The 11,685-nt window shown below is 61.0% G+C and overlaps 1 protein-coding gene across 1 annotated transcript in view; it reads right to left on the reverse strand.

Annotated features, from left to right (window-relative positions):
- Nucleotides 1–2,867: 2,867 nt before the first annotated feature.
- The window catches only part of LOC103594337 (chromosome unknown open reading frame, human C14orf80), a 12,576-nt gene continuing 3,758 nt past the window's right edge, over nucleotides 2,868–11,685 (reverse strand). The window contains exons 3-9 of the mRNA XM_008577553.1: nucleotides 11,528–11,606; nucleotides 10,998–11,200; nucleotides 10,541–10,696; nucleotides 9,257–9,355; nucleotides 5,680–5,766; nucleotides 5,060–5,239; nucleotides 2,868–3,520 (exon numbers count right to left, since the gene is read on the reverse strand). Of these exons, the coding sequence (XP_008575775.1) occupies nucleotides 3,191–3,520; nucleotides 5,060–5,239; nucleotides 5,680–5,766; nucleotides 9,257–9,355; nucleotides 10,541–10,696; nucleotides 10,998–11,200; nucleotides 11,528–11,606 (1,134 nt within the window). The 3' untranslated portion in view covers nucleotides 2,868–3,190. The remainder of the gene's footprint in view (nucleotides 3,521–5,059; nucleotides 5,240–5,679; nucleotides 5,767–9,256; nucleotides 9,356–10,540; nucleotides 10,697–10,997; nucleotides 11,201–11,527; nucleotides 11,607–11,685) is intronic.

Consider the following 11,685-nt stretch of genomic DNA (forward strand, 5'->3'; position numbering starts at 1 on the left):
TGGAGGTTATTGCACAAATGCGAGTCCCTTCCCTGCCCAATTTATGGCCCAGTTTTGCTTTTCTTAAATGGCCTTGTTGTATGTTATCCTCTGCAACATGTTTCTTCTTTCCTGAAGATGCACAGGGGGCCGGCCAGCTTGCTGTGGCACTCTCACTGCGACCGTCAGCAGACACGTCCATCTTGCTTTGACTGGACAACATGGCTATTTCAACTCCTGCTGTTCCAAACGCCGCTGCCATGCAGACATGCCCACGCTGCCTGGTGCACCTCAGCACGACCCCTGAGCGTAGGCCCAGGAGCGCCCCACTTTGCAGGAGAGGCCCAAGTGCCTTCCACAGTGGCTGTTCAGTCCACACGCCACTGCCGCGGAGAGTCCCTCACCCACCCGCGGACACCCAGACCCAGCGGGTTTAACAGGTATCTCATGTGCTCTTAATTTGCATTTCCTGGTTACAAAGGTGACCATTTTGACCTGTGTATGGGACTTTCCTGTCTGCTCCTCTCTGCAGCACCTGCCTTTCTGTTTTGTTCATTTATCTGTGTCTTTTGTAATGACAGATAGTTCTGTATATTTTCTTGATACCAATTCATTATCGGTTACAATTATTGCAGATAAATAAAGACACTCTGGCTTCTTTTAATTTTCTTCATGGTGTCTTTCAATAAACATAAATTTCCAATTTTGGTGGAGTCGAATTTATCAAGCTTTCCTTTATAATCAGCATGCTCTGGGCTCAAACAGCTACCCCTAACTGGAGCCTGGACTCCTCTGCTCCTTCCCGTGAGGACACGGTTGCCTTTGCGTCTTCCTGGGGAGCTGTGGGACCACCACCCTGTACTCATGTGGACACTTGCTCACCCAGGATGCAGGGCCCCACTGCCCTGTCCAGGCGCCCAGTGCACATGTGGCTTCCAGTCTGCTCTGTGGGTCTCGGGGTTGTGGGCTGGGTCTTGGCCCTGGTGTTGGCCCATGAACCCGTTGTGTCCCCTGCAGAAGGGGATTAAGGTTGCTGCTGACCCTGTGACAGGACAGTGGTGCGATCACATGCGCTCCTAGAAGTCAAGAGGGAGGCAGGAGCACATCTGATGGAGGGCTGCCTGGAAGCGGACCCTTCCCCAGGGTCTCTGGAGAGCAGGACAGTCCTGCCCACACACCCCTGATCTTATCCCTGTGAGACTCGGGCCTCAGACCCTGGACTTCTAGGAGGGTGAGGTCACAAAGGTGTGCCACTTCAAGCCCCTGCACGTGAGGCCACCGAGCACTGAATGCCAGGCGCCCCATCTCTCTGCATTATGACAGCTTCAGGGAAGTCTGGTCCCCTGGGCGAGCCCTCCACGTGTGACCTTCACACGGGCCTCAGCTTCTCCCAGGGCCCTACTCTACTATCAGTGTCTCAAGTCCCATGAACACATGCGCACACATGCATGCATGCGCACACATGCACGCATGCACACACACTCTTGGGATTTTGATTGGGACTGCATTGAATCTACAAACTGAGAAGTGACAACTCCATGATATTTGAGTCTGCACTTCGATTTCTGTAAGTCGAGGTCCCAAGGGCCCATGGACCCTTGGATCCTGGATCAGTGGCAGTTCACAGAAAGCAGGGAGCTTCAGCGGGCTTCTGTCCAGCACATGATGAGTCCTATCAGCTGTCAAGAGGCTGGCCAAGGGCACAGCAGGGAGGCCAGCTGCAGGAGCCCAGTGGTGACTTCAGATATTCAGAGGCTGCAAGCCAGGAGGGTCAATGTCCCAAGTGTCCTGGACCAGAGCTGGAACCAGCAAGCAGAGGCAGCAAGAGCCCTTAACAGGAGCTGGGGTGGGGGTCGCAGGAGGGCTCCAGGCCAGGGAATGTTGGCACAGGCTCAGGGATCCACAGCGTTCCCTGGTGACTCTCTGGGATCCAGACCCACGAGCAGTCAGGGGTGTGCTGCTGAAAGGGAGGACCCACTGGCCACTGCCTCCTCCAGCTGGGCCCCTGCAGCCCAAATGTCATAAACACCATGGCCAGCAGAGACAGCATAGGTGTGTCCACCCTGGGACAGAGGAGACCTGGACTGGCCATGACCAGAGCTGATGGCCCCAGGTATGAGCTGTCACTCCAGCACACACTTCCAGGCAGGCAGGAAAAGCCCCAGTGAGAGAACATTCCACCAGAGGGGTTGGAAGTGGCCTCGGTCCTCAGCTGGCAGGAAGCTGGAAGCCCCCCACCAGGCCCCTTCGCCTGCCCAGCATTGGGTCAGGGTTTGACAACTCCCTGGGAAAGAGGGGAGGCCAGCAGAGGAGGCAGGACTGGAGACCAAGGCCCGCCTGTGCCTGCTGGTGGGGGTGAGGACTAGTGAGGTGAGGCTTCCAGGATGGGAGAGGGGCCATTCCACAGGCTGGGGTCACATCCCATGGACACAGACGGCTCTTTGTCAGGGCTGAGCTGAGCTCCCCAAGCAGCACCGGAACAAAGCTCCCTCTGTCCACACTGTGGCCTCCCCCTCACACCCGGGCACCACCCCCAGGAAATGAGCAGATTCCCCCAGGGCTCCCATCCAGCAAATCCCCCACACACACACCCACCAGGCATGTCCATGGCCCAGGACAGGAGTCAGAGGTTGTGCTCACAGCCTGGAGTTAGTGCATGCAGTGGGACCCAGGACAACAGGGCACAGGGGGTCACCGGGGCAATTCCACTCAGGGGAGTCCTGGACTTCCACAGCCACCACTCCCCCTCGGCCCCTGACCCTCACCATGTGCTGTCAGCCAGCCCTGCACCGTGCCCAGCCTCAGCCACCACCGCCCAGGCTCTCCCTCCCCTGAGCCTGAGCTCTACTCCTCTCCCTCCCATCCCCCGACAGGCAAACCTGAAAGGGTAGCAGGAAGGGCAGGCCTCTGGTCCCTACAGGAAGGCCTCCACAGTTTATTTCTGAGTCCCCTGCAGACCCTGAATGCCCACAACCACCAGACTAGGCCTGTTATGACCTCCTCAGGGGGACCAGCCTGATCTTTCCCCCAGAGTGCTGGCCAAGGGCTGGGCTCTGGCCAAAGTCAGGACAGCCCCAGTCCCGGAGTGAATGTCTGGCTGGAGCTCTGCACCTGCATTGTTCTGCAGCCACCTATCCTGGAATCTACTCCTCTGACACCCAGCCAGGCGGGCCAGGGCAGGTCTCACACAGGGAGGGCATGGCTGTGGCTCTCAGCGTCCAGGTGGCGGGATCCAGATGAGGCCAGGCAGGGCTCCCGCCAGCCTGGCCAGCTCCTGCCGACACTGTCCCTGTAGTTGGCACAGCACTGCCTCCAGACAGGCCTCCTGGCTCTTCAGCGTCCCAATCACCTCAGACGCCCACAGGCCCCAGCCTCCTGTTGCCCCCTCCTCACTTCTCACCAGCCGGTGGGGCCCATGGGGCTGCGCTAGGCCCCTGTGTTGCTCCCAGGACCGCTGCAGGGCTGCAAGCTCCTGTTCCACAGCCTCCTTCAAAGCCCGCCGCATAGCAGTCCACTCCGGCCCCCAGCCCTGGCCTCCAACCTGCATGGGAGAAGACATAGGGACTCGTGAGCCAAAGGGCGGCTCTGTCTCCCCAGAACGCTGGCCTCAGGCCCCCCTCAGGACTCCAGAAGCCAGCTCCCAACAGCCCTGCAGCACCCACTGCCTCCCAAAGGGCTGTTCAGATCTCGCCTCATCCAAAGAAAAGTGGGCCAAGCCCAGGCCAGCTCCAACGGCCCCCACCTGTCCCAGCCCTGCTTAACCCTCACTGAGCACCTGTAAGCCAGGGGCAGTGGAGCCACAGGGACAGGGGTGGGCAGCCTGGCTGCCCCCAAAGCCCTGCTGGAGCAGGGTCACCAGCCTCCATCCCCCAGGTCCCCTCTCTCAGGGCCACCCAGCTGCAGGCCCAACTCGCTTGCCAGGCAGGGGGAGTAGGCTTAGCAGCTCCCAGCAGGCCAAGTCTCTCAAAGTCCCTCCAGAGCTCAGAGAGAAGACCCTCAGGGACACCCCTCCAAGCCCACCCTCCCACCACCCACCTCCCTTTGCTAAATCAGCTTCCCACCTTCCCACTGCCCCCCAGGAGCAGGCAGCGTGGGGTGGGGCTGACCCAGCGACGCCTGGCTGGGGGACTCCCACTGCTGCTGCCTCTGGCCCTCAGAGCAGTCCCATCCCAAAGCCGTGGGCAATTGGCCTGGTAGGGTGGATGGCCACACTGAGGAGCTAGAGGAGGCTGCATCCCCTCCTGCCCTGAACCCCTGGGGCTCTGCTGAACTGCTCTGCTCTTGGAGTTCTCAAAAAGGAACAGGGCCCTGAGCTGGGACAAGTACTGCTCGGTTTCCACGAGAGGATCGCCGGCACACTTCAGGGGTGCTTCAGCTGTCGCGGGAGGGGCGGGGATGGGGGGTGCTCCAGCCCGGCCTGGCGGGGGGAGACCCAGCCACAGGCAGCCTGCAGCAGCAGGACAGCAGGTGGAGGCAGGTGGACGCCCACTGGGGCGGCAGCAGTGCCTGGGGTTGCAGGCACAAAGGAAATGCCCTTGCTCTTTAGAGCGCTTACTGAAAATTTTAAGGGAAAATGCTTTAGAAAAGGGAAGCAGATGGGGCGAACGTGGCCCAGTGTTCACAGCCACGAACCTGCTCCCGGGGGGAGGACGCGCCAGGTGTTTGGGGGAGGGGTGACCCACGCGTCCACCAGCAGGTCAAACAGGTCTCGGGCAAGCGCATGGAGAAACGACCGCGACGTGTGAGCAGACCCGCGGCCTGTGGCCCGGCGCAGAGCCCCAGCCCCCACCACAGCACTCAGGCTTCCTCTCTTCAGGCAAGAATCCCCTGTAGAATGGGCCGACCACCAACAGGGTAGTCTGGGGGCGGCGGGGACCCCTCACCGTGCACCTCCCGCCCCACTAGAATCTGGCGCGTGGGGGTGTATCACCTACCAAACCTAATCAGATTATTGGCCAGCCCCAAACCTAATCAGATTAAGCCGTGTAATTCAACTAGAGCCCTCCAGCCAGCCCTCCCCGAGCAAGGGGTGGGGCCGAGGCTGGGAGGAGCGGACACAGCAGGGCACGGGGGCACTCACCCTGGCCTCCCAGGCTGCCCGCCGGGGCTCCACCGCCAGCCTCAGCTCCTCCTGCAGGGCCTGCAGCTCCCGCGCCACCAGCTCCAACTCGTCCACCCAGTACTCAGGGATTCTGGGCAGGAATGTGGGCTGTGAGGCCACAGCAGGGGCCTCTGGGGGGCAAGCATCCAGAACTGTGTCCTTCAGAGAGAGAGCAAGGAGAGGGCATGCACCAAGCACAGGCTTCCCAGCCAGTGGGGACAGAGGGCACAGAAGCCCAGGGCGCAGTAGTGGCCCACCGAGGTCCCACCACGGGCTGGACAGCTACCATCACCCCAGAAGGCACAGTGCTCAGGGAGGCACAAAGACCAGACTTCTGGAAGGCTGCAGACTCCCGACAAGTATAGGCCAGAGGCAGCATCGGGCCTCCCCACAAGAAAAGCAGACATTCTAGAAAGAGCCCCAGACTCAGAGCCACCAGGCCTGGGTGCAAGTCCAGCTTCACTCTTAGAGGTGAGTGGCCTCCCTAGAGCCTCCTCTTCCTCTGGGAAATGGGAAGACCCCCCCCAACCCCACCACCACAGGGCTGCTGCGGTCAAGGCCAGGAAGAGGGGAGACAGGAGCGCACAGGGCCTGCTTACCATCCACTGCCAGAAGACCAGCTCGCAGCGCCGCCACGCCAGAGCGGCCTCCAGGCGCGCGTTCTCACACTCCAGCATCCGCAGCAGCTGGAAAGCAAACCACAGCTGGGTCAGGACCTCCTGCAGGACCCATGAATGGACAGCAGACCCCCAGCGCCAAGACCCTGCCACCCCACCCACTGCACACCCTGCCACTAGAGCCCTCCCTCCTTCTGTGCCACAGCAATCAGCAGGACACCCTGGTGGTGACTCGACGGCCCACCTACCGGCTAAGCCAGCTCCCTTCGAGCTTCAGCACCCTTTCCACAGAGCAAGTGGCCCCCACCCTGACACACAATCAGGCACTACCGGCCTGGCTGGAGCTGGCCCTCCCCTTCTGGGAAATGCCCATGGTCCCCCATGCCAACCCCAAATGCAAATCCCACAGGGCCAGGGGCTGAGTCCAGGTGCCCCTTGACCCAAGACCTCTGCCCCACATCCCTGACTGACTTGGGGTTTCACCTACGGGGCTGCAGGCAGATGGGGAGGCCCAGGACTGGGGAACCTTCCGGGCTCTGGGTAACCAGGGACCCCAAAAGCAGGGAGGAGTCTGCACAGAGGCCCAGGTGGGAGGATGGAGGATGGACTGGGGCACTAGGTGGAGATCATAGAGCTGAGCCAGGTCAGAAGACCCCACCCCCAACCTCCCCATCCCAACAGCCAGGCGCCTGCTGGCCCTGCACAAATGCACATGCTACGGAGCACAGCCAGGAGATGCCTGTGCATGCAATGCGCCCAGAGGCTCATAGGCAGTGTGGCCACACTCTCCAGCACCACCGCCCCTAGCCCTGCTTCGAGAAGCTGGAGCCAGGAGCCACCACCCAGCCCCCAGTCCTCTGGTTCGCCAGCCCTCCCCCCACCCCCAGTGGTGCAGACCCAGTTCCTTCTAGAAGACAGACTGCTGGGTGATCTGGGAATCAAGGGTGCCCCCCAAACACATTCGCCTCCACCCTGTGCATGTCTAAGGCCAGGACAAACAGCCAGACCGCAGTGGCTGCTCTGCCGACCCACACTCACACAGAAAGCAAGTTCAATCAGGCAGAGAGAGACACCCCTGCTGGGTACAGCACATGCCAGGCCCTCCACACCCAAATCCCCCACCACCCGTGGCTCCATAGGAACCCAGAGTGCAGGCCAGGCAGGCAGAGGTGGCGGATGTATATGGACTTGAATGAGAGGCCAAGGGCCCTGCCCATCCGGGCCGGAGCAGAGTCAGGCAGACCTGCAGTCAGAACCACCTGCAGCCACGTCCACCACCCAGCTGGCTATGAGAAGAGCAGAAGCCCCATCTCACACATCCCCCACACCTAACAGAACGGCAGGTAATGCTGTTTCCAAGAACAGTCTCCAGTTTCCAAGAACAGCTGTCCAGAATCCTGCGGCACAAACACGATAGCCTCCAGGAGAAGAGGGAGCTTCACCCTGCCAGGTCCCCATCCCACCACAGAGGGTGGCCCCACAGAGGAGTCCCAGGCAGGACCAAGCTGGAGCCAGGGCAGCTTCCAGCCCCATGGGCTAGAGGCCTATGCCTCGCTGAGTCACCTCTAAAAGAGGAACAGAGCCAAGAGCACGTCAGGACACCCAAGTGCTGCCTCAGTACCTCCAAGGCCAAGTGCAGGCCCTACCTAGGCTGTCCCTAGCTTCAGCCAGGGACGTAGGCCCAGCTGGCACCCGGGGCCAGACAGTCAGCCTCAGTCCACAAGGGTGCATGCACCAGGCTCCAGAGCTGGAATCTGCCTCCAGCAGATGACAGATATTGTGGGGGCCAGGAGCTGGGCCATCTGCCTTTGACCCCTGAGTCCCCCTGCTCCCATCTGTCCAGGTTGCAGGGCGAGCCTGCCCTCACACAAGGTGGAGAGGCCAAGTCTCAGGGACTAAGGAGGGAAGAGGCAGAAAAAGGGGACTGGGCCTAGAAGGAGGGGTCACACCAGCCCCGAGCCTCAGCCCTCTTGTCCAACATGCAGGCCCTACTACTCGGAATGGTCCAAAGCCAGGCCACAGGTGACAGCCAGCCCTGGGACTGACAGCCCTGTCCTGGGACTCCTCCCTCAGCCACGTCCAGACAAAGCCAGCCAAGAGAAAAGAACCAATAATGATAGGTGGGCAGGCCCTCAAAAAGAAGGGTAGGGATGGGGCCGGCCCGGTGGCGCACTGGATAGTGCGCCGCTTGGGAAGCGCGGCGGCGCTCCCGCCCGAGGGTTCGGATCACACGCACCCAAAAAAAGCTAGTAGGGAAACTTGCCAGAATTTGAACCCAGATCTGCCAAAACTCCAAAGTCAGACCATAATTGTGTCTCCCAGTGTGTAAATATCTATCAAATACTTTGTGCACATGTGTGAACATGCCAAACTTTGAATGATTTAAGTATAACCTGTATTTTAATACTTAGGACAGCATCATAAAATTAATTTCTAAATGAATATTGAAATTTATCCAGTTTCTATGTTTAGCAATTGGTGTTAATTTACCTCTCATAAGTGCTAGAAAGGTTCTACAATACCTCCTCCAGCCCTTTTATACTATTCAAGCTTTTTATTAGCCCTAATGTTGATTGCCTTCCCAGGGCATCTACTAGTTTGAGTATAATTTGTCTAATTAAATTTAAAGAAGAGATGTTTCAGGGAGCACCATTTCATCATTTCCTCTTAAACTCTATGCTGTGGACTTTAATGAGGACCTAAACCCCATCTTAACCCAGCTAGGGATGGGAAGTCAGCAGAGATGAGGGGAGGGGACAGCAGGGGTGGAGGAACTGGACAGAAAGAAGCGTGGGGCCCGGCCAACCCTGATGCACTTCCGGTAAGTGCGCCAGCAGTCCCAGACAAACAGAGGAGGACATCAGCTGGCCGAGGTCACATGGCCATCAGGGGCTCAGAACCCAGCTTTTCTCCAGGGCTGTGCTATCTGGGGCCCAGGATCTGCCCAGGACCCCGATGCCTGGGGCAGCCCTGCCTACAAGCATTGAGCCCCCCAAGTACCCCCAGCTCAGCAAGCAGAACCAATGCCCTCCAAATCTTGGCAGACCCATCCAAACAGGCCCCATGTGAGCCTGGCCCCAGGCTCTGAAGGGCGCTGTCCCCTCCCATGGTCAGCCCTGTGCCTAGCTGGTCGCCCAGTGTGGACTGTGTGCTGGGTCAGCCCCTCCCCACCTCCAGGTACCTCTCACACACCAGATGACACTTGTATGGGCTTGAGGCACCTCAGCTCAGACCTAAGATCAGTGTTCCTTAATTCCAGCCATTCCCCACTTAGCCAGATGCTAACCTGGCCCACCTATGTCCCCTGAATCCTGGCCATGCCCAGCCACAGAGGACATGCACACACAGCCCCTGGTCTGGATTCCCGGAAAGGTGGATGGTCCATGGGGCTGGAGAGGCCCGGAGGACAGACCTGTCACCCACCCCAGCAATGACGGTGAGCTTGGCAAACACCAAGAGACACCCATAGCTCAAAGCCCAACAACTGCCCCAGGTCCTCCTCAAACAGGTACCTCCTCACCATGTGCAGCACTCACCACAGCCCCTTGCCAGCCCTCACCTGCTGGCCACCCTCTGGGTCCCTGAGCATCTCAGTTTCAGCAACAGACAGATGGCCAAAGCTCCGGTCACTGTGGCAGCCTCGGGTGTACACGTGGATCTGAAACAGGCATGCAAATCCCAGGCTGAGGGGAGTGGGTACCTCCCCACAGCACTGGGCCTCCACTGGTCCAGTGAGGCCGGCCTTTGGAGCCCTGAGTGCAGGTGAGGAAACGGGACTCAGAGAGGGCCACAGCTGGGCAGGGAAGGCTCAAGACTGCTGTCAGCACCACTAGGGGTCTGGCCCAGTGCCCAGGGCCCACTAGGGGGCCCCCTGCAGAGGTAGGGGTACCAGGCAATCTCAGAAGGGAAGGTGGGGGTGGAATAGGACACCCTGCTTCCCCCCTTGCCTTGTCAAGTGCCAGGCTCTGGAAGGTTCAGACCTCCTTTGCAGGCATGAGTAGGGGGAGGAACAGCCTCTGAACTGGCACAGCGGTCCAGTGAGGCCAATGGTGGGGACAGAGAGCGGCTGCCAAGGGGGGCAGGGAGGGACAGAGATTTAACAGGTGAGCATGTCCCAAGCAGGTAAGGTGGCTGGAGCCAAGGCCAGACAAGAGGGAGTGAGTGGTCCCAGGAAAGGCAGACTGAGCAACAGACCCTCTGCCCAGGGCAGGGCTGCGGGGGTGGGGGGTGTCTCAGCACCAAGGAGCCCTGCCTGTGGCCACCATCCGGCCTCCCATCAGCCCTGACTTCACACCGGGCATACCCCGGCCACCTGTGTCCCTGCAGCTGACCCCTACTGGCTTTCAGAGGCCCCTACGGGAGCTGCCTATCACCCCCAAATCAGCCCACACCAGGATGTGGTGCGGGGGTGCCTTCCTCCCCCTCAAGTGTCCAGGAGTCAGTGGCTCCCCCATGGCATGGAACCCATTCCAGTGCTTAGTGACTACTAGGGACAAGAAGCCAACACTGTGGGCTCTCTGAGGCCCAGTTTCTGCCCTTCCAGTGGGGCTGAGAACCTGTCCGCCCACTGGCCCCTGCCCCAACACTGCCCAGCTCCGTCCTGCCCTGGGACCCCACCTGGACCACCTGGAGCCACCCCAGGGCAGTACCCAACCCCCACCAGCCCCAGCCAGGCCTGGGAAGGCCCACACCCAGCCAAAAGCCTGGGCCCCAGCCCAAGATGGACCTAGCAAGACGAGCTGAAAGCAGGCAGACAGAGCGGGCTGTGTGGGGCTGCAGGGAGCTAGGGTGGCGTGTAGCCAGGATAACTGGCCCCAGGTGGAAAGCCATGTGCCTGCTTTACCTTGCTCAGGAGGGAGCACTGCTCTTGCTGACTGCAGAGCAGGTGTCGCCACCGGAACCGCAGCTGTCCCATCAGCCACTGCACTCGGCGGATGTCCACAGGGCCCTCTGCTTCCACATGGGACGCCGACGGGCCAGAGCTGGCCAGGACCTTACACTGGAAAGGGGCAAGGGTCAGGCCCTGCTCCCACACCCCACCCTGCCCCGAAGGAGGGGCCCGGGCAAGGAGGGCAGTGGAGGCAAGAATAAAGGTGCTCCCAGCACAGGACCAGTCTCGGCATCCTCAGCGGGGCAGCCGGAGAGCCCGGCACAAAGCTGTCCTGAGGATCAAAGCAGAAGACACGGGGCAGGTGGGGGGACCCAGGTTGCCGTTGCTCTGGCCACAGACCTTGAGCCCATGGAGAGACTCCCAGGCTTCCGGCGAGGGCGGGGCCGGCTCTCCCTCTGCCCACACCCACCTCGCACACTGGCATCTCGTCGCCCAGCTGCACGCGGGTCTGGGCCAACAGCCGCTCAAGAAGGGGTCCTCGGGCCAGGAGCCAAGACACAGCCAGCAGCAGCTCCCGGCTGCCCTGGGAGCTGTCCTCGGGGAGCTGCGCCAGCGCAGTTCTCGGGTAGCCCTGGGCGCGCAGCGCTGACTTCACCAATCGGGCTTGGGCCTCTGGGGTAGGAGACCACCAGCTCAGGAGGTCGCCACCTGGAGGTTACACCACCTGGACCCCTCCATAGACCGCCCCGGACGAACCCCAAGCAGAGACCCGCCTCAGAGGGGACAATCAGAGGGCGGGGCCTCGAATTGGGCCTGGGGCTAACCCGGGTCGGGGCTTACGAGGCTGGCCGGGGCAGAGCTTACCCTGAGTGGGCGGAGTTTCCCTGGAGGGCGGGGCATGCCGGAACAGAACGCCATGGGAGTGGGCGGGGCCAGTGCCACCCCCGGTGGGCGGAGCAGAGCGTGCTGGGCGGGGCTTTGCCTGGGGGCGGGGCTTACCCGGGGAGGGCGAAGCCGAAGCTCCGTCCGCCGGGAGCGGGTATAGCACACGGAAGAGAAGCCGCCAGAGCGCGGGGGCCTGCGGGGAATAAAGAGAGGGCTGTCAGCGGAGCCGGCCCACCCACTTGCGTCCGCCGGGGCCCCCGCCCGAGGGACAG

Source organism: Galeopterus variegatus, unplaced genomic scaffold, assembly GCF_000696425.1.
Source record: "Galeopterus variegatus unplaced genomic scaffold, G_variegatus-3.0.2 Scaffold1535, whole genome shotgun sequence".
In the NCBI taxonomy this organism is placed as follows: domain Eukaryota; kingdom Metazoa; phylum Chordata; class Mammalia; order Dermoptera; family Cynocephalidae; genus Galeopterus; species Galeopterus variegatus.